The sequence below is a fragment of the Mustelus asterias genome, chromosome 14 (genome assembly GCF_964213995.1).
Source record: "Mustelus asterias chromosome 14, sMusAst1.hap1.1, whole genome shotgun sequence".
In the NCBI taxonomy this organism is placed as follows: domain Eukaryota; kingdom Metazoa; phylum Chordata; class Chondrichthyes; order Carcharhiniformes; family Triakidae; genus Mustelus; species Mustelus asterias.
The window spans coordinates 75,253,322-75,275,626 of record NC_135814.1 but is presented as its reverse complement, the minus strand read 5'-3'; the positions used below and the strand labels follow the sequence as shown (position 1 = coordinate 75,275,626).

At 42.3% G+C, this 22,305-nt stretch overlaps 1 protein-coding gene across 2 annotated transcripts in view; it reads left to right on the top strand.

Moving 5' to 3' along the window:
• The first annotated feature begins 976 nt into the window (after window positions 1-976).
• The window catches only part of sf3b1 (splicing factor 3b, subunit 1), a 53,758-nt gene continuing 32,429 nt past the window's right edge, over window positions 977-22,305 (top strand). The window contains exons 1-6 of one of the 2 annotated variants that reach the window (XM_078228641.1): window positions 977-1,100; window positions 11,763-11,938; window positions 13,084-13,185; window positions 13,690-13,804; window positions 16,710-16,789; window positions 16,909-17,073. In XM_078228641.1, coding sequence (XP_078084767.1) covers window positions 1,073-1,100; window positions 11,763-11,938; window positions 13,084-13,185; window positions 13,690-13,804; window positions 16,710-16,789; window positions 16,909-17,073 — 666 coding nt within the window. In that variant the 5' untranslated portion in view covers window positions 977-1,072. Of the gene's footprint in view, window positions 1,101-11,762; window positions 11,939-13,083; window positions 13,186-13,689; window positions 13,805-16,182; window positions 16,350-16,709; window positions 16,790-16,908; window positions 17,074-22,305 lie in introns of those variants that run through there. The other variant, XM_078228642.1, reaches the window with a different exon arrangement.

Here is a 22,305-nt window from a genome sequence, read left to right as displayed (position 1 = left end):
GGAATGGAAAGGCAGAACTGCAGGAAATGTGGTGAAATTGGTTGATAGCTTGGTCAAGTCAACCACAAAGGAGGGGAATCTTTGGCTGAAGACAGAACACCTTTTGGGAACTCTGGTTGCCCATGTTTAGCATTGAGTGAATTACATATTTTTCTGTCCAGTATATTAGAATCGTAGAATCCCTACAGTGCAAAAGTAGGCCATTTGGCCCATTGAGTCTGCACTCTCTGACAGCATCTCACCAAGGCCCTATCCCCGTAACCCACATATTCCATATTCCAACTAATATTCCATTTGTTGACTGTCTACACATCCTGCTGCCTCGGAAAAGCAGCAGCATAATCAAGGACTCCATGCACCTCAGACATACTCTCTCCCACCTTCTTCCACCGGGCAAAAAATACAAAAGTCTGAGGTCATGTACCAACTGACTGAGGAACAGCTTCTTCCCTCCTGCCATCAGCCTTTTGAATGGACCTACCAGGTATTAAGCTGATCTTTCTCTACACCCTAGCTATGATTGCAACACTACACTCTGCATCCTCTCCTTCTCACTGTATGGTATGCTTGGTCTGTTTAGCGTGCAAGAAACAATACTTTTCACTGTGTAGTAATGCACGTAATAATAGAGTAATACGGTAATAATAAATCAAAACATTCAACCCCCAATTCGTATACAGGAAAATCAGCACACTTCAAGCTTGTGTCACCAAATCACTGACAATATGAGTGTCATTATCTTGCTGGCCATATTTGAATAACTATTCCACAGATGTAGCAAAAAGGGACTCTTCCTGTCTTTATTTTTGGACATTTCTAAAACAACCAAAGGATATGACAACGCAGTAGAGGTGAGACGGCCACCAAAAGAAGGCAATTTTCATAACGCATTTGCAATTTATTTTGGTCACAACAATGATATGATATTGTGGTAAAACTATTTCCAGAGACTAACAGTGCTACCAACTACGAGCTCAGACTTGCAGCATTTGTACTGCTGCAGAGGAGCTGCTGTCAATCAATCCTGGGCCCACCCACAGCATCGCGGTTCCGCTCGCTACCGTTGTACAAAATGGCGAAGATCGCCAAGACGCACGAAGGTAAGAGGAGATCGTTTAGTGGGTCTGTTCAATCATACATTTTTTAGGCGAACCGTGATTATAATAATGATTCTGCAAGCGTATTGGTGGTTCCTCAGGTAGTGAGTAGGGGCTTTAGGTGGAGGAATGTGGCCGCTACAGTTCGCTGTGCGGGTGCATGCAATGGGTCAGGAAATGGCGTCGCTCTGAGAGCGCAAATGGGGCCGACCGAGGCCTACATCCCAAGTCCTCCCCCCTCCACACTCACCAGTTCTCAGGATGCGCGCATTTAAGTTTAAGAACCCTCACCATTCGCGAAGTTAAAGAGCTGTCGATGGCTGAATTTTGTGGAGGTTTGATTAAGGTGCGGATACGTAGTTGGCCTGCGGCCTTGTCAATAACAATTATCCACCGCCGCCGTAGGCATCAAAAGTGAATGGCTCTTTGCATTTCTGCAGAGCTGCTGGATTCAATGTTGAGCTTGGGGTTGAAATCTGACCTGATTTTCCAACAATCATCCCGATTTTGGAGCAAATTGTTGAAATCGCTACTCATGTGTTTGACTACTGGATTTGAGTGCCATTAAACTAACAATTATAACATCAAAGCTTTGGAGTCAAATAATGTGACAGCCAATTTTGACATGCTCTAAAGTTTCGTGAATGATTTGCAATGGCTAGAATACGGTGCACTCTTTTCTGCATCATCACTCCTTTTTTTAAATATTTAATTTATTAGTGTCACAAGTAGGCTTACATTAACACAGCGATGAAGTTACTGTGAAAATCCCCTAGTTGCCACACTTCGGTGCCAGTTCGGGTACACTGAGGGTGAATTTAGTATGGATTATGCACCTAACCAGCATATCTTTTGGACTGTGGGAGGAAACTCCCAGAGCACCCAGAGGAAATCCACAGACACGAGTAGAATGTGGAAACTTCGCACAGACAGGGACCCAAGCCAGGAGTTGGACCTGGGTCCCTGGTACTGTGAGGTAGCAGTGCTAACCACTGTGCCACCCCTGTTGTAATGAGGGACTTTGCACTCAAAGTTATTTAATAAATTGTTAGTTTTAAAGCATAAGTGATGGTGTCAACACACTCAAACATGAAACAAAACTTTGCTGGTAGTGACGCCTGATACCCTCAACACTTGACTCCAAAATCGTGTTATGTTTTATTGTTGCTTTTTACCAAAAAGAACAAAGTGCTGGAAATACTCAGCAGGTCTGGCAGCATATGTGGCAGGAGAAACAGACTTAATGATTTGAGATAAATATGACTTCTTTAGAGTTGGATAAATATTCTCTGATCCATAAAGTTTGCAGTTTATTCAGTTGTTTAAATTAATGGGGGTTAATGTAAGATAGAGACAGCAATGGGGTTCTCTAATTTTTATACCACTTTTATGTATGTCAATTGCTTGCAGAATCTAATTTGAAATGCCACAGTATGTGTACGTTTAGAGTAAAGGTTGAATAAATGATCGCAGATAAATTGTTTGAGAATTGAATTTTCTGGATTTTGAGTGAAGCTGATTGATATGATTGAAATCTACAATTTATATCAAACATTTTTGTTTTTTGTCATGTCAGTAATTCTCGACACTCTCTGCATTCATGAGAATCATACCTGTTTGAGGTATTGTTATCATGCATTTCATTGCAGGATAACTTGCACCTCATTTGTTTTTAGCAATTTTACTTTCAATTATACCATAATACCACCATAGTTTTAATGCTCAATTGCTGTCCTGACTGTGGGTATGACAGTTTCTGAGAGTTAATTTTTGAAAGATTTTCAGTTTGCAATTCTTGACTGACAAATAATACCAGAGTGATAATGTTTCCCAGTGCTAGAAATACTTTAATAGTTTATTTTGGTAGTTATATATTAATTTCTCCTCATTCTAGATTAAAATATAAATACACATTATTCTGATCCTTTTTCTGTCAAATCTAAATCAGTTGCACTGACACTATATTTTATCTTTTCCATTTCTACATTAGCTACCCTACTACTTTCCAGACTGAGAATGCTAATTGCTGCCAGATAATTAAGTTAGATGTGAGACTCACAACTCTATAGTTGGAGGGAGGAAATTCCATAATAATTAGGGTGGATTGAATTCACTGGCACGTCAAGGGGCAAACAACATATTCCAAATATCACTATTATACAGGGCACTCTATTGCAAACTATTTTAACCTTTTCTATCTTTTCTCCCTTTTTTTATGCTGTCACATAGGTTAGGTGGATAGAACATGCTAAATTGTCCCTCGGTATCCAAAGATGTCAGTTAGAAGGATTAGTGGGGTTAATGGGGTGGGACTGGGTAGGATGTTCTGTTGGAAAGTTAGTGCAGACTCGATGGGCTGAATGGCATCCTTCTGCTCTGTAGGGATTCTATAGTGTTTTAATGGAACTTTGGATGCAGTTGGAATTGTGACATACACTATGGTTTCACTTAATCACTTAAAATACAAAAATATTAATTCCAATTGCTGTGCAGTAAGATTATATTGCATTTCTTTTGATACCACCAATTATCGCTTTAATATATTGCAGTCAATTAATTTGATAACTTTTCTACACGCTGTACTTGACTGTCCCCAAATCCTGTCATCCACAACTTGCTTCAAATTTGTCCTCACCTCTGAACTTCAAAAGGATTTTAAATTTTTCATTCTTTTCTTCCTCTCATTGATTTGGGACTAATACTTTTGTTTGACAAAGAGTCATGCTTGACTATGGGATTACATAGGGTATACAGCATAGAAACAGACCATTCAGCCCAACCAGTCCACGCTATCACAATGCACCACTCAGACCTCCCATTATTCCACATCTAAATTTAACATCATAACCCTCTTTTATGCTTGTTTCGATGCATTTATACTATTTGCTTCACAGTATCAAGTTCCACTTTCTCACCTCTGGATAAATTCTTCTGAATTCCATGTTGGATTTCTTGGTATCCATCTTATATTGATGGTCTCTAGTTATGCTCTTTTTCACAAGAGAAAACATTCTGTCCACTTCCACTTTGTTAAAACCTTTGATTATTTTAAAGAGCTCTATTTGCTTACCCCTCAGCCTTCCTTTTTCAAGAGAGGAGGTCTAGTCTGGAGAGCTCTTGGAACATTTTTCAGCTTTTATGTTGGTTCACCTGGCAAGGAGATTCAATTGAAATAAGCCTGATGGGTCAAATATTTTTTCTTACATAATTCATAACAGTCTGATTTTTGTGATGTGAGTTAGTGTCTGTTTTGGATCTGTATTCATTCAGCGGCTGAGCGCATCACTAACAAAGCCAAGATTTGTTGCTCATGAGAACATGGTGGTGGTGATCCACCTTTTTTGAACCACTGCAGTCTTTGTGATGAAGGTGCAACAATAGTGTCATTAGTTAAGAAGCTCTAAGATTTTAACTCCAACAACAAAGAGAGCGTGAATGTTCAAGGTGGTGGTGAATGGATGCTAATAAAGTAAGCTGCTATATCCTTAATGGGGTCCAACTTCTTGACAGTTATTGGAGTTGCATTCATCCAGGTGAGTATCCACTCACACTTCGTACTTATACCCTGTACCTCATAGAAAAGTGACTGCCTACCAATGCAGCTGCAATATTTATGTGGTTGGTCCAGTTAAATTTCTGATCAGTGGTGATTCCCAGGATGTGGATGGTGATAGATTCAGATAGTAACGTTGTTAAATGTCAATGGTAGTGGTTAGAATATCTCTTGTTGGAGATGGTCATTACTCAGTATTTGCATGGCGCAGATGTCACTTGCTGCATAGCAGCTCAAGCCTGAATGTTGTCCAGGTCTTGCTGCATGTGAACATGATCTGCTTTGTGTTGTGTTACAGATAGAACTGAACACCCATCCCCATCTTGTGATGGAGGGAGGTAGCTGAAGATGCTTTGACCTGGAGCCACTGCCCTTAGGAACTCCTGGCATGCTTCCTTGGTAAGAAGTTTAACAACACCAGGTTAAAGTCCAACAGGTTTATTTGGTAGCAAAAGCCACAAGCTTTCGGAGCCTTAAGCTCCTTCTTCAGATGAGTGGGAATTCTGTTCACAAACAGGGCATATAAAGACACAAACTCAATTTACAGAATAATGGTTCGAATGCGAATACTTACAGCTAATCAAGTCTTAAACAATGTGAGTGGAGAGAGCATTAAGACAGATTTGCTACCAAATAAACCTATTGGACTTTAACCTGGTGTTGTTAAACTTCTTACTGTGTTTACCCCAGTCCAACGCCGGGATCTCCACATCATGCTTCCTTGGGCCAGGAGATACAAACACCTTACAGTTTCTCCACCACAACTGTTCCAGCTGTGTCCGTTTATACCCTTTGAGGTTGAGCCAATAATCATCACCTGTCTTTAATGCAGTTAGTTTAACAGTGTAATTGCCAAAGCAGGCACTTGTTGATGTACAGTGGTTAGTATTGCTGCCCCAGGGACCCGGGTTTGATTCCAGCCTTGGGTGATTATGTGGACTTTGCACATTCTCCCCGTGTTATCGTGGGTTTCCTTTGGATGCTGTGGTTTCCTCACGTAGTCCAAAAGTGTGTAAGCTATGCTAAAATGTCCTTTAGTGTCCAAAGATGTGTAGGTTAGGTGAATTAGCTACGGGAAATGCACAAGGTTACTGGGATAGGGAGTGGTGGTGGGCCTGGGTAAAATGCTCTTTTTGAGAGTTGGTGTGGTCTCAATGGGCCAAATGGCCGTCTTCTGCACTGTAGTGATTCTGTGGTATTGATGACAGATATCATTGGCTTTTAACAGCAACAAACATAAAAACATAGAGATTTACTGCACAGAAGGAGGCCATTTGTCTCGTGTTGTCCATGCTGTCTGCAAATACTATGTAAGTGAATCCCACCTTGGATGGCACCTCAAGCTTTGTTTAAATGTGATTTGGGCTTCTGCTTCTCCCACCATGTTAGGCATTGAATTCCAGATCCCCATCACCTCAACTCCCATCTACTCTTTCTACCAATTACTTTAAAGGTATGTCTTCTCGTTATGGACCTTTCTGCTAATGGAAATAGATCCTTCATATCCACAGTATCAAGGCCTCAATTTTCTTGATGCTGGGTATGACTGTCGACAGAATGCAGGGACAAGACAGTCAATTTGTGCACTGCGACTTGACACAAGCATCATTGTATAGGGAAAACAACAGTCAATTTGTCCACAAGCAGCATGGTGCAGGGAACGCAACAACTAATTTGTTAACTGCAACCTCGCACAGGCAGCATAGTGCAGGGAATGAAGCAGCCAGTTTGCAACCTCCCACAAGCAGCATGGTGCAGGGAATGCAGCAGCCAGTTTGTGCACTGTGACCCCCACAAACATAATAGCATAGGGAAAGCAGCAGCCAGTTTGCACTGCAACCTCCCACAAGCAGCACGGCGCAGGGTATGCAGCAGCCAATTTGTGCACTGCAACCTCTCACAAGTAGCAGAGTACAGGGAATGCAGCAGCCAATTTGTGTACTGGGAACAAGCGGCATAGTGCAGGGAATGCAATAGGCAGTTTGTGCACAAAGATTTCCCATAAGCATCATATTATAGAAAAAACAGCAGCACATTTGTTCACAGCGACCTCCCACAAACAGCATAGTGCAAGGAACGCAGTAGCCAAATTGTGCTCCATGACCTCCCACGAGCAGTATACTAGCAGCCACTGTGACCACCCACAAGCAGAAATAGTTAATGACCCAATATTCTGTTTTTGTTGTGTTGATTAATAAATATTTGCCAGGATATCAGGGATAATTCCCATGATGTCCTCTGAAGTATTGCCATGGTTACTTTTATGACAACCTGTGAGGGCAGGTTTAACACAACACCTGAAAAACGGCATCTCCCCTAACTCTGCATTATGTAAATTCTGTGCTGGAGTGTTGGCCTTGGTTTTTGTGCTTAGTCCTGCGGTGGGACTTGAATTTCTGATTCACAGGCGAGCATGCTTAAAAAAAAAAAAGAGCTATGGCTGCTCCTAAATACTCCATAATGCAATGAATCAGGACAGGATCATGAATACAGTGCTGAGGACTTGTGTTCTAGAACTAGGCCCCTATGTTCGGCATGGTAGCACAGTGGTTAGCACTGCTGCTTCACAGCTCCAGGGTCCCGGGTTCGATTCCCGGCTCGGGTCACTGTCTGTGTGGAGTTTGCACATTCTCCTCGTGTCTGCGTGGGTTTCCTCCGGGTGCTCCGGTTTCCTCCCACAGTCCAAAGATGTGCGGGTTAGGTTGATTGGCCAGGTTAAAAAAAAAAAGAAATTGCCCCTGAGAGTCCTGGGATGCGTAGGTTAGAGGGATCAGTGGGTAAATATGTGGGGGTAGGGCCTGGGTGGGATTGTGGTCGGTGCAGACTCGATGGGCCGAATGGCCTCCTTCTGCACTGTAGGGTTTCTATGATTCTATGTTAGCTGTTCCAGTACAGCTACAGTCCAGTACAGTGGCACCCACCCAACATGGAAAATTGCCAGGTATGTCCTGTCCACAAGAAGCAGGACATGTCCAATTCAGCCAATTACCATCCCATCAATCTATTCTCAGTCATAGACAAAGTGATGGAAGGTATATTGACTGTGCTATCAAGTGACATATATGTACCAATGAGTCCTGTGAGTCACAGAGATCTGGGTTCAAGTCCCACACCCAAGGCTTTAGCGCAAAAATTGTTGTTTGACAATGCTGTCCTGAAGGAGTGCTTGCACTTCTTTCGGATTAGGTGTTCGATCTGTCTCCTTTGGTGCTATATAAAGGCAAGTCTTTTTTATCCACTGCTCCGTCATTCCTTTATACTATGTGGAACGAATCAAATTGGCTGAAGAATGACATCTGTATTGAAAGAGACTTCAAGAGGAGGCCAAGATGGATCATCCACTTGGTACCCCTGGCTGAAGATGGTTGCAAACACTTGTATTTTTCACTCGTAAGTTGAAGTCTGCCATGACTGAGGGTGTGGATGCTCATGGAGTGACCTCTTCCTGTTACTTGTTTCATTGTCTACCACCATTTGTGAATTGATTTGGTGGAGCTGCAGTGCTTTGATTTGACTTGTTGGCTTTCGGATCACTTAGCTAGTCGATATATAGTCAGTACCATTTAGAACAGTGGTAGTTCCACATGACGTGAAGGACAGGAATTTGTCAGCAACAAGTAATTTAATGGTGGTCACTTCTGTCACTACTATTATGGACAGATACATCTGCAATAGGATATATCTGCAATAGGTAAATTGGCGAGGATAGGTCAAATTGGGATTTCCTTTGTGTTATTTCACCTCCTGCTGCAGGCCTTATCTGGCATCTATGGTCCTACAGGATTTGGCCTGCTCAGCCAGTAGTGGTGCCTCTGAGCCAAGTTTGATGATGGACATTTAAGCACCTACTCAGGGTGCATTCTGTGCCTTTGCTACCTTCAATGTACCTTCCAAGTGGTGTTCAACAAGAGGAAGCATTGATTTATCAGCTGAAGAAGGGCAGGAGGTTTCCTTGCCTATGGTCGGATTGCCATGAGATTGGATTGTGTTGAAGATTCCAAGAGCCTAATTAATTACTGTGTACTACTGTGCCACTGTCTCTGACAGGTCTTTCTTGCTGGTGAGACAGGCTGTACCCAGGAATGGTGATGGAGAAGTCTGGAACATTGTCTTAAAATATATAATTCTGTGAATGGCTATGTCAGGCTACACTAGCTTTTGGGACAATTCTCTTAATTTTGGTGAAAGTCTCCAGATGTAGGTGAGGATTTTACAGGGTCGACTATGAGATTTTGTTGCAGGAATAAGAATTTTCTACCATTAGGTGGATTTCCATCTTTTCAAGAATGAAATTTTGTCCTTGAAAATGATATTCTGATTTCTGTCTTTTAGCAGTTGTCGGTGAGCTCAACCTCGATCTTGTGCTTTTTACTGATCTCTGAAATCTGGGCTGTCCAGGTGCAATCTGTGAACTTCAGAGTAAGGAGCCTTGTCACAGCTGATGCCTCCAGAGCTGACCCTCACCTGTTGCCACTCGTGTCAGTCTGGACCCAGCTGCCATCAGTCATCCCACTGGGAGTGCGCGCTCTTTTGCTGGCTGCTTGGTGGGGCTAGAGGTTGAGGCAGGCGTGCGAGGGAGGAGGGAACAGCAGACCCCAAGTCTCTGCTTATTGTAGTAAATTGCAGCTGGTTTTCAGTCACAGTGGCCTGGCCATCCAGGGCAGCAAGGTTTTGCCATAAAGCAATGGGAAGGCCAGACTGCCAAGTGAGTGAGGTTGGTGAAGAGGGGCTGTTGAGTGAGTGGAGGGAAGAGGGTTTGGGAAGAGGAACTGCTGAGTAGGGTGACAGGGTTGGGAAGAAGGATTGCTGAGTGATAGAGGGGATAGTGGTAGGAAAAGAGACTGCTGAGTGAGTCAGTGGGTGAAGGGGAGGGCGTTGGGAAGAGGGCCTGCTGTGTGTGTAAGGCTGATGAGTGGTTGCTCAGTAAGTTGGGAGAGATTTTGAAAGGGGCTGGTGTTGGCGGGGTGATTGACAAGAGAGGCATGTGTGTGTGTTGGTGGTGGGGTCAGAGGGACTGATTACAATGTATGTGTTGGGGGTTGGATGGGGGAAAGGAGACTTCATTGAGTCTTCTGTCATCAGGGAATATGCAGAGCTTTGTTAAAACCTACCTGAGTGCATTAAATGTTTTTATGAAGTACTTAAAATGAATGATTTTCATATTTATTTTGTATTGTATTTTAATCTTTAATATGCAGACTTTATATACTGAATGTTACCCTGCTGCTTAATTGTTTTTGCTGGCATTTGAAATCAAGATAATTTTCAAGAGTTTTTATTTTTGTTCATGGGGTTTGGGATTTACTGGCAAGGCAGCATGGTGGTACAGTGGTTAGCACTGCTGCCTCACTGTGCCAGGAACCCAGGTTCGATTCCTGGCTTGGGTCACTGTCTGTACGGAGTCTGCATGTTCTCCCGTGGCTGCTTGGGTTTCCTCCGTGTGCTCCGGTTTCCTCCCACAGTCTAAAAGATGTGCTGGTTAGGTGTATTGGCCATGCTAAATTCTCCCTCAGTGTACCCGAATAGGTGCCGGAGTGTGGCGACTAGGGGATTTTCACATTATTGCAGTGATATAAGCCTACTTGTGACACTAATAAATAAGCTTAACTTATTATTTGTTGCCTATCACCAATAATCCTTGAGAAAGTGATTCTGAGTAAAAATGGGGTCACATTGGAAAATAGTTTGCGAAATACTACTGTAGTCCTTTGCTTCACTTCACGTACACAATCACCGACTAACTTTCAAACCTTTTTGTCTTTGGCCATTCTCACCCGTTTGTTGCATCTGCTGCTTAGTTTGGTGCTGGATGGTTCTACACAATGGTTCAATGCCTACTTGAGGACAGTAGATTACCTTCCCTCAAGGACATCAGTGAGCTAGATGTTTTTTTTAATGAATGTCTGGCAATTTCATCATTACCTCCACTGATGCTTTATATTGCAGATTTATTCAGTTAACAATTGAAGTTCCCCACATCATGTGAGATTTAAGCTCATGTTTCTGGATCACTTATTCAGGTCTCTAGATTGTTAGTCTAGTAACTATGTGGAGGAGGTGATGGCATAATGGTATTGTCATTAGAAGTTACCCAGAGATCCAAGGTAATGCTCTGGGGACCAGGATTCAAATCATGAAATTTGAATTCAATTAAAATCTGGAATTAAAAATCTAATGATGACCATGAAATCGTTATCAATTGTCGTAAAAGCTCATCTGGTTCACCAATGCTCTTTAGTGAAGGAAATCTGCCATCCTTAGCTGGTCAGGCCTACATGTTACTTCAGACAGCAATGTGATTGACTCTTAAACTGAGTGGCTTGCTAGAGGACATTAAGGGCAGCTAGGGATGGGCAATAAATGCTGGCCCAGGCAGTGACACCTCCATCCAATGAATAAGAAAGTAAAAATGCTGCCATCCGTATATGGTAAGTTTGATTGACTGGAGCTATCAGAGTTCACACTTGGGTTATAATTATTTTCATAAATAGTTTGTGGGGAGGTAGCAGGTTGGAACACCCTGTGGAGGCAGCTTTGAGGTACCATGCATCAGGTGAACTCCATGTCATCTTGCCCCACTTCTGAACACTTTTCCCAGAGATTGGCTCCTATTGACAGTGGCAGGTAGTCAATTAGGGTTCTTAAAAAGCCAAACGAGCCCTATACTTTGATCTTGTCGATATTTCATAATGGGAGGTTGGAGCCTCAACAACAGCAAATGGAAAGGCTGCTGTCTTCCCATTTGCAGCCACACCATTTGAATTTTTAAATCGTGAAATGGACAGCCATTCCACACATATTAATGGCAGCTGCATTAACTACCTGCTGCTCTCATTAATTCAGCCATATCAGCCCGCATTGTAAATAGCTGCGATTATTGTGCACTTGTCTTTGGAACCCATCCGTCATTACTAAGTAGATAGCAAGATAGAGACATCCTGTTAATTGTAAAATTAGGCCATCAGACACACATCTGAAGTGTGTGGGGTCAGGACCTGAAAGTGGTCCCAACGCCCAAAGGAAAGTTTCCATGGACAAAAGCGTCAACAACTCTACAAAAAATGGAATCGCTCAAGTTGCAACTACTTTTAATTTTGTTTCTCTTTCCAAAGATATTGAGGCGCAGATCAGAGAGATCCAGAACAAGAAAGCAGCTCTTGTTGTAGAAGGTGATGCTGATGGCGTTGGCCTTGATTCAACTGGTTACTATGATCAGGAAATCTATGGTGGGAGTGACAGCAGATTTGCAGGATATATGACATCAATTCCTGCGAATGAGCAAGAAGAGGTAAATAATTTTGCTTAAAATGTTGACATTCAGTTACAACCTATTGCATAAACATTATTATTCAATCAATTTGTTTCCATACCACATTTTAAATTGTATTAACCAAAATAATTTAGGAAATGTAAGGTGTGCCATCTTAAATGATATCCTGAAATCTTAACTTTTTCAAGAAAAAAACAGAACACGGTAGCACAGTGGTTAGCACTGCTGCCTCACAGCGCCTGGAATTTGGGTTCAATTCCGGCCTCGGGTCGCAGTGTGTGGAGTTTGTACATTCTCCCCCTGTCTGCCTGGGTTTCCCCCAGGTGCTCCGTTTTCCTCCCACAGTCCAAAAATGTGCGGGTTAGGTTGATTGGCCATGCTAAATTGAACCTAGTGTTAGGGGATTAACAGGGTAATTATGTGGGGTTACAGGAATAGGGCTTGGGTGGGATTGTCGTCAGTGCAGACTCAATGGGCCGAATGGACTCCTGCACTGTAGGGATTCTATGAAAATTATCTTCTGAAGCTGTGTGATGGTCTGAAGGATCATTTGGAGTGATTTTTTGAATCTTTGGTTTACTGTCAGGTCTGAATTGGGACACTCCAGATGGGTTAATATTTAACGGTATTTGACAAAAGGTATTTGGGCACCTTGATTTGTTTGCTTTGCTGAATTATAGACACTGATCAAATGTCTAGGTAGGTGTATTCAGATCTGACAGTACAAAATGGTGAAGAAAGTAATGTTATTCAGCGCATGGTTTAACTGGAACTTTAAATAATTATCATAGCTGTTCTCTAGAGCAATCCAAAATAAAAGCTAACTTTATTATTCTTTTTCCAACAATTTTTTATAACTACATTTTTGGGAGTATTTAAACTTTCTCAGATCTTTTACAATTTACTTTTCAAGTATTTGGATTCCTTGGCAGAATCATGAATATTAGCAATGTCTCTCAGATGAAATTGACATTATGGAGACACATAACCAACTGTTCCTTGCACCTAATTGTGCAAAGGATTCTGTTTTTAAGGAGGAAATAAGAGCAAAATAAAGCTAAAAATATATTTGTTTGTTAAAAAGCTGAAATACAAGAAAAATAGATTCACCATCAGAAAAGGAGTATTTCTTTTTACTGCATTATATATGTTTGCTTTCTTAGGATGATGATGACTATTCGTCTCCAAGTTTGCTTGGTCAGAAGAAGCCTGGATATCACGCACCAGTGGCATTGCTGAATGATATACCACAGTCAAATGAGCAGGTAGAATTCTGTTCCTTTCAGTTTTTTGTGTTTGAGCATTTATTTAGCGCTGGACTGAGAAGCATATACTTCTTTTGCTTCCACTTGGTGGAAATTCTTCTCATTATTTAAATTGTGAGGATTGGCAGATATATAAACCTGTTTATCAAAAACCTGCAAATGGAATGGGTAGTAGATGTTGTTCTTTACCAGCGATGCCCATAAATAAATACTGTTCTATTTTCATGTTTTCTGTAAGTTCTGTCTCTCACATTGATGAGAAAGTTTCCATTCAGGCAACATTGCTCGAATCATTTACAAATATATCCTTCACAAAAACTTGGAATCATTTGCATTTTGGGTATTTGATTTCTTTATGAGCAGAATATTTCTGTACAGCCTTTAATATATTTTTCAGTAGGATGGCTGTGAGAAATTGTAATTTGAACCATTTTATTAGATAAAATGTAGTATTTTTTAAGTTTAATGCTGACTTTTGTTATTTAACCTTTTTTTTATTTACAGTATGATCCATTTGCTGAACACCGACCGCAGCGGATTGTGGAACGGGAAGATGAGTATAAAGCACGTAGGAGACAGATGATTATTTCCCCTGAACGCCATGACCCATTTGCAGATGGTAATTTTTTCAGATTGTGCTGCTTTTTGATGAGGGTGCATAACAGTTCAGCCCTTGAACTTTATTTACTATGCTTATTTCACAGTTTGAACTATTTAAAGCATCTTATTTTGAGAACTGTTAAAAGCTAGATTAATTTGTTAAAGGCACTTCAGATCTTGCATATCAGTCTGCACAAATACATGTGGTTATGCAACATGTGAAGGGTTACTTTTACCTGTGTTTTGTTGTGTACACATCAGGCGGTTGAAACAATATAATTGAAAAGTCAGTATTTAAATATGTTCAGGAGTGTATGCCCATTGCCTTCCACAATAAATTAGTGAGACATTCTTCTGTTTTAAATGAGACTTCTTGACTGAATTTTTGTTCTTTTATGGAATGAAAGATTGCTCATGGGGAATAGTGATAGTTTTTTTTCTGGAAGAACGTAGCATTTGTAAACCATACAAGAACAGTCATTTCAGCCCAGTCTTATGAGGAAGGCTTTGGTGCATGTGCAAAAAGATTAAAAGTGAAACAAAAGGCCTTTCCAGATGTATACAGAGGTTTGCTGGCCCACCAAACAAACCATCTCCCACAGAACACCTTGCAAGTGGAAAACGTTAAATTGCCCTATTCATTTGGTCTACCCGGACAGATGGGGCCAATTTCAGGCAGGTTCTTGTATTGCATTTAGATGGACATGATCTTGTAGCATCTTTTAATTAGGTTTTCAGTTTAATTATTTGAGAACTATATGTAGCCAATCATTCTGAACAGTTACCTCAAATCCAACTGCATATATTAAAAACTCAAATTTGTGATTATTCTGCAGTTGAAAAACTGCTTTAGGTTTATTGCTATCAAAAAAGTTATTTTGCACATATTGAATAATGCAGCACAAGTTACTGCTAATTCATACATAAAATAATTAATTGTGCATAGGTATGTTTGAAAACTTATCAGTTAAAAAGCAATCTTAAATTAACTAGATTGAATTTTTCAAGAAGTTTTCAATTGATGCACTGCTGTACAAGTTGCACATTGATGCACATTCACTCTGCAGTCGCTGACTGAGTGACTTCAATTTTAAAAATTACAATTTAATACAAACTATTAAATTGAAAGTTGCAAAATGTGTCTCTTATGGACAAATTATTCAATTTTAATTTCTCCTTTATAGTTAACTAAAATGATTGGGCTTCTGTTTATTTTAAGCGGCACTGTTTTCTCTAGAAAATGTTGCTAAGCATGGATTGTTGCAGGACTTTTTGAAGTATGTGAATCCATTGCTTCTGAGTGATATTCTCTTGATGAAAAGAACACTTCCCCAGTGATCTACAAAGTAAGTTATGTAGATCATTAGATAAATTTCCAATCTTTGCCATGTTAGCCAGAGCCAGAGTCGGACTCTTAACATTGACCTCAGTGCTCCTGCAATAGAGAAAATGGAGAAGTTGGTCATTATTCCTGCCATTATTCACTGGCCTCACTAAAAGTGAGATATGTGAATATTGGACGATAACAGGGTGGACTTTTGAGCAACCTCCCACCTATCCTTCCTCCGTATCAATCGCATGTGCAGATAAATAGCCACCCAAGTGTGGTACAACAGGTCATGCCTGTGGAACCATTTTTCCAAGAGTTTGCGTTTCCATAAGAAATCGGGAGAGAGGGAAATGTTTGGAAAGAGGAGAATTTGGCTGTTCCAAGTTCTGTGATAAAGACAGATTTCCATAAGCTCCTGTTTTTATCACAAATCTAAGTTGGAGCTTGCCATCCTCTGAATTAATTTGGAGTGGCCTTTTAGAAACAATTCTAATTGTAGTTAGTTAGCTACTAGGCATGTGGTTGTTGCTGGGAGGCATAGTGGGCCAGATGGAAGTTTTGTTTTTTTTCAGGTGGTTGAGTTTACATTTATCAGTGACATAGGAATTTTTGCTCGATGTAGTACATTTTCAGTTTAACTAGTCATGCAGGTTTAATTGAAAGAGATATCAGACCTACAGTATATATGTTTTATCACGGATAGAAACTGACATTTTTGTAACTGTAATTGCTCTAAATATGTTTGCCGGAATTCCACGGGCCCATACTAACTGTCCTTAATTTCTTTCCTACAGCAGTACTGCTATGACAGTCCTGTCTGCATTCTTAAGGGTGCAGTGCAACAGATCGTGTGTAGGTTATGCTGAAAAAGTAAACCAAAAGGAAGTCCAATGAAAATGGCAGTATGACACTGCCAGTGTAGCATGTTTTAGACAAACCCAAACAGCATAATCCCAAATAAAAGTATCCTGTTGAAAAGTAACTTTTTATGCTTAAATAGTTGCATTTACAATTATTTTTTAATATGGTTAATATTAAACAGGTAAAACTTGTTTTCTCCTAAGAAGTTTGTTAGTACACATATTGAGTGAGATTTTAAAAACTAACACAAGGTGTGATGTTTTGAATTTTAAAACCCTTTCCAAAGTGTTACTAATGGTAAAGAGATAATTTTCTAGGCTTCTGTTCTGCTGCTTGAAGTCAGAACTGCTGATGGACACACAGGCCCGCCAGTGTACGTATTCCGGAACATCACCGAAGGAAAACCAACAATAATGGACACTTAAATGTGTTTTGATGTCTTGCGTATGATTTGCTTATAACTGCACTTAAGGCATTTATTTTTAGATTGTTGTAATTATTACTGTTTGTATTCAAGCAGGCTAAATTGACCATCAGGGTTGCTTCTCTGTAAGTTGCTGTGATTTGAACAAATATAAAATTGAGAAGTCAGCAATTTTAAACTTAAAGTTGAACCAAAATAAATGTAGACTGTTAATGCAAAAATATTGTAACTAGATAAAATAAAGTTGTCTTTTTTCTTATATTTGCACTAATTTTTTTCTGGTCTATTCTCACTATTTTTGTCCCTCAGGTGGAAAGACACCAGATCCTAAGGTCCATGCCAGAACCTACATGGATGTAATGCGAGAACAGCATTTAACAAAGGAAGAGGTAATGCACTCTTTGGGTTGAAATGTTTGTTTTGTATACATGTAACACCTCATAAATCCATTAGTAGCAGCCTGGTTTTATATTAAAGTTTGGTTGATCTGTGTATTTGTTTATTTCAGAGAGAAATAAGGCAACAGCTAGCTGAGAAAGCTAAAGCTGGAGATCTTAAGGCAGTCAATGGATCAGCTCAGCAGCCTGCCAAGCGCAAGCGCCGATGGGATCAGACAGCAGATCAAACTCCGAGTGCCACACCCAAGAAATTATCCAGTTGGGACCAAGCAGAGGTAAGAGAGAAGGCTAACTATTTTTTCCCTAACATACAAGCAAAGTACTGCAGATGCTAGAAATTTGAAATAAAGCAGAAAATTATGAAAATGTTCAGCAGCATCTGTGGAGAGAGAGACAATTAATGTTTCGGTTTCACCACTTTTCGTCAGAATCCCGGCCTGAAATAGTCATCGAGATTTACAACACGGAAACAGGCTCTTCAGCCCAATTTGTCCATGCCGTCCAGTTAAGTTAGTCCCAATTGCTCGCGTTTAGTCCATATCCCTCTATATCAATCTTACCCATGTAATTATCTAAATGCTTTTTAAAAGACAAAATTGTACCTATCTACCTCTGGCAGCTCGTTCCAGACACACTCAACCCTCTGTATGAACAATTGCCCCTCTCGACCCTTTTGTATCTCTCCCCTCTCACCTTAAACCTATGCCCTCTAGTTTTAGACTCCCCTACCGTCAGGAAAAGATGTTGACTATCTACCTTATCTATGCTCCTCATTTTCTAGACCTCTATAAGATCACCCCTAAATCTTCTACGCTCCAGGGAAAAAGTCCCAGTCTATCCAGCCTCTCCTTATACTTCAAACCATCAAATCCCAGTAGCACCCTAGTAAACCCTTTCTGCACTCTTTCTAGTTTAATAATATCCTTTCTATAATAGAGTGGCCAGAACTGTACGTATTATTCCAAGTGTGGCCGTACCAATCTAGTACAACTTCAACAAGACGTCCCAACTCCTGTATTCAATGTTCTGACCAATGAAACCAATCAAGCCGATTGCCTTCTTCACCACTCTGTCCACCTGAGACTCCACTTTTAAGGAGCTATTAACCCACACCCCTTGATCTCTTTGTGTAACTTTCCCCAGTGCCCCACCATTAACTGGGTAAGTCCTGCCCTGGTTTGATCTACCAAAATGCATCGGCTCCATTTGTCTAAATAAAACTCCATCTGCCATTCATTAGCCCACTGACTGGCCCAATTGATCAAGATCCTTTTGCAATCCTAGATACCTTCTTCAATGTCCACTATGTCACCAATCTTGGTATCATCTGCAGAATTGCTAAACATTCCTCCTAAATTCAAATCCAAATCATTAATATAAATGGCAAGTAACAGTGGACCCAGCACCGATCTCTGAGGCATACCGCTGGTCACAGATCTCCAGTTTGAAAAGGAACCCTCTACAACCACCCTCTGCCTTCTGTCGTCAAGCCAATTTTGTATCCAGTTGGCTACCTCACCCTGGATCCCGTGAGATTTAACCTTATGCAACAACCTACCATGCAGTACCTTGTCATGGGCCTTGCTAAAGTCCATGTAGACAACGTCGACTGCACTGCCCTCATCTACCTCCGGGGGGGGGGGAGGAGGAGGCGGCAAATCTTCTGGTAGGTCACGTCTAGAGATGCGCATGTCGGCCATTTCGCAGGATTTGCGCATGCATTCCCGACGCATGCACGTCTCCCAGAGCCAGAGAACAGGCACAGTTGGGACCGTGCTGGAAACCGGCGAGAAGAGAGGTAAGTGATTTTAATTGTTTTAAATGTATTTTTAATCTATTTTAAATGCCATTATTGGGCCCGGTCTGCAACTTGCTGGGCCCGATAACATCTCCCACCCCACCAGGAGTATTTCACTCCGGGGTTTAGAGTAGCTCCCACATTCGGGGAACTAGCAGGAGACCCCATTGGAACGAAAGGGGGGGCAATCGGGCCCCCCCCCAGGGGGTCGGGCGGCGGGGGCGAGGGCATGGGCACCCTGGCAGTGCCAGCCTGTGCCCCCGGCACTGCCCAAGGGGGGAGAGGTCCTGGAGATCATGGCACTCCAAGGCTGGGGGGGGAGAGCATTGTGGGTTGGGGCTGACCCGAGAATTGTCATGGGGGCCACGATCGGACCGTGGTGTGTCAGGAGGGGCAGCACCGTGGGGGTCCTGGGCTGGCCAGCGTTAGAGCTGGCCAACACATGGGGAGACCGACAGATCGGGGCCACTGCGCGTGCGCAGAGTTCCAGAGCTATCAGCCTCTGACGTGAATAGGCCCCATCCCCCCCCTGCATTTTTAATGATATTCACGATTAGGACCTCTGCATTGCACAGAGTGTGGAGATTCGGGTCTGAAGTTGCACTGAAAAAAGAGTTGTGATCTAGACCAGTTTTCTCACCAATTCAGCACTTTTGGGGGAATTGGCCCCTTGGTTACCCCTTCAAAAAATTCAATCAAATTTGTGAAACATGATCTTTCGCTCACAAAGCTATGCTGACTGTCCCTAATCAGTCTTTGCCTCTCTAGATGCCTGTAGCTCCTGTCTCTTAGAATACCTTCTAACAACTTACCCACTACTGACGTTAGGCTCACTGTAAAGAAATGTTAAGTCTATTTCTTTTCCCACAGTTGCTGTCATATCTGCTGATTATTTCCAGTGCCTTCTTTTTTTTTTTTGTTTTCTTTTTTTCTTGCTGGTAATGGCTTCAGGGATGGCAGTTCAGGCAGTATGCTGCATCTCCTGTGGGATGTATGTGGTGAGGAAATCCAGTAGTGTTTCAGGAGATTTTAGTTGTAAGAAGTGCATTAGATTGCAGCTTCTGGAGGAGCGTGTAAAGGAGCTGGAGGGGGAGGTAGAGGAACTCCGCATAATTCGGGAGGCGGAGGTGGAAGTTGATAGGAGTTATAGAGAAATAGTAACTCCTAGAAATGAGGCTTGGGTCAATGCCAGGAGGAGGGGTAAGAAGCAATCGGGAAGACAATCCCCTGGGGCGGTTCCCCTCCATAATAGGTTTTCGGTGCTGGAGGCTACAGTTGAGGAGGAATCAACTGAGCATAGAGAGCAGATCTCTGGGGGTGAGCCGAGTGAGAAAGCTCAGGTGGTTAGGGGCTGTAAAAGACTGGGCCTTGTGATTGGGGACTCCACAATTAAGGGGACAGATAGGAGGGTCGGAACTAAAGGTAGGGACTCAGGGTTGGTGTGTTGCCTACCAGGGGCTGGGGTCCGGGATGTGTCTGACAGGGTATTCAGGATTCTTAGGGGGGAGGGAGATAAACCACAAGTTATTGTACATGTGGGGACACACGACATAGGGAGGATAGGGGAAGGGGATATTAGGCAGGGATTTATGGAGTTGGGGTGGAAACTAAAGGCCAAGACTGACAGAGTGGTTATCTCTGGACTCTTGCCTGTACCACGGGATAGTTTAGAGAGGAATAGGGAGAGGGAAGGTTTGAATTCATGGCTGAGGGGATGGTGCAGGAGGGAGGGGTTCAGGTACTTAAGCAATTGGGGCTCGTACTGGGGAAGGTGTGACCTCTATGAGAAGGATGGTCTACACCTTAATCAGAAGGGGACCAATATCCTGGGGGGTAAATTTGCTAAGGCCATGCAGGGAGGTTTAAACTGATTCGGGGGGGGGGGAGGGATCCTGAGTAGTGGGGCTGAAAGTGAGGGATGCATGGATGGGGACTGCAATGCACGGCATTGCAGAGGTGGGGTGGAGCAGGGTTTGAAATGTGTATACTTCAATGCCAGGAGTATTCGCAATAAAGTGGGTGAACTTGCAGCGTGGATCAGTACCTGGGACTTCGATGTTGTGGCTATTTCAGAGACATGGATAGAGCAGGGGCAGGAATGGATGCTGCAGGTCCCGGGGTTCAAATGTTTTAGTCGAAGTAGGGAAGGAGGTAGAAGAGGGGGAGGGGTAGCATTATTGGTCAGAGATTGTATCACAGTGTCAGAGAGGAGGTTTGATGAGGACTTATCTGTTGAGGTAGTATGGGCGGAGATTAGAAATAGGAGAGGAGAGGTCACCCTGTTGGGAGTCTTTTATAGACCTCCTAAAAGTTCTAGAGAGGTTGAGGAAAGGATTGCGGAGTCAATCCTGCTTAGGAGTGAAAGTAATAGGGCAATTGTTATGGGGGATTTTAACTTGACTAATATTGACTGGAATTGTTATAGCTCTAGCTCGTTAGAGGGGTCAGTTTTTGTTCAAAGCGTGCAGGAAGGTTTTTTGACTCAGTATGTAGACAGGCCAACTAGAGGTGAGGCTACATTGGATCTGGTGCTGGGAAATGAGCCAGACCAGGTGCTAGACTTGGAAGTTGGTGTGCATTTTGGTGATAGTGACCACAATTCGGTTACGTTCACCTTAGTGATGGAAAGGGATAGGCATGAACCTCGGGCCAGTGGTTTTAGCTGGGGGAAGGGTAATTATGAGGCTATTAGGAGAGAATTAGGAAACATAGGTTGGACTAGGAGATTACAGGGACTGGGAACGTCCGACATGTGGAGTTTTTTCAAGGAGCAGCTACTGCGAGTCTGTGATAGGTATGTCCCTGTCAGGCAAGGAGGAATTGGTAGGGCTAGGGAACCGTGGTGCACCAAAAAAGTTTCTTTGTTGGTTAAAAAGAAAAAGGAGGCTTATGTTCGGATGAGACGTGAGCACTCGGGTAGTGCACTAGAAAGCTTTAGATTGGCTAAGAGGGAGTTGAAGAGCGAGCTTAGAAGGGCTAAAAGAGGACATGAGAAGACTTTGGCGGATAGGGTTAAAGAGAATCCTAAGGCGTTCTATAGGTATGTCAAGAACAGAAGGTTGGTTAGGGCAAGTTTAGGGCCAGTTATAGATGGCAGAGGGAAGTTATGTGTGGAACCGGAGGAGATTGGTGAAGCATTGAACCAATATTTCTCTTCGGTGTTCACGCAAGGGGACATGAATATAGCTGAGGAGGACACTGGGTTGCAAGGGAGTAGAATAGACAGTATTACAGTTGATAAGGAGGATGTGCAGGATATTCTGGAGGGTCTGAAAATAGATAAATCCCCTGGTCCGGATGGGATTTATCCAAGGATTCTCTGGGAGGCAAGAGAAGTGATTGCAGAGCCTCTGGCTCTGATCTTCAGGTCGTCGTTGGCCTCTGGTATAGTACCAGAAGATTGGAGGTTAGCGAATGTTGTCCCATTGTTTAAGAAGGGGAACAGAGACTTCCCCGGGAATTATAGACCGGTGAGTCTCACTTCTGTTGTCGGCAAGATGTTGGAAAAAATTATAAGGGATAGGATTTATAGTTATTTGGAGAGTAATGAATTGATAGGTGATAGTCAGCATGGTTTTGTGGCAGGTAGGTCGTGCCTTACTAACCTTATTGAGTTTTTTGAGAAAGTGACCAATGAGGTGGATGGGGGCAAGGCAGTGGACGTGGTATATATGGATTTTAGTAAGGCGTTTGATAAGGTTCACCATGG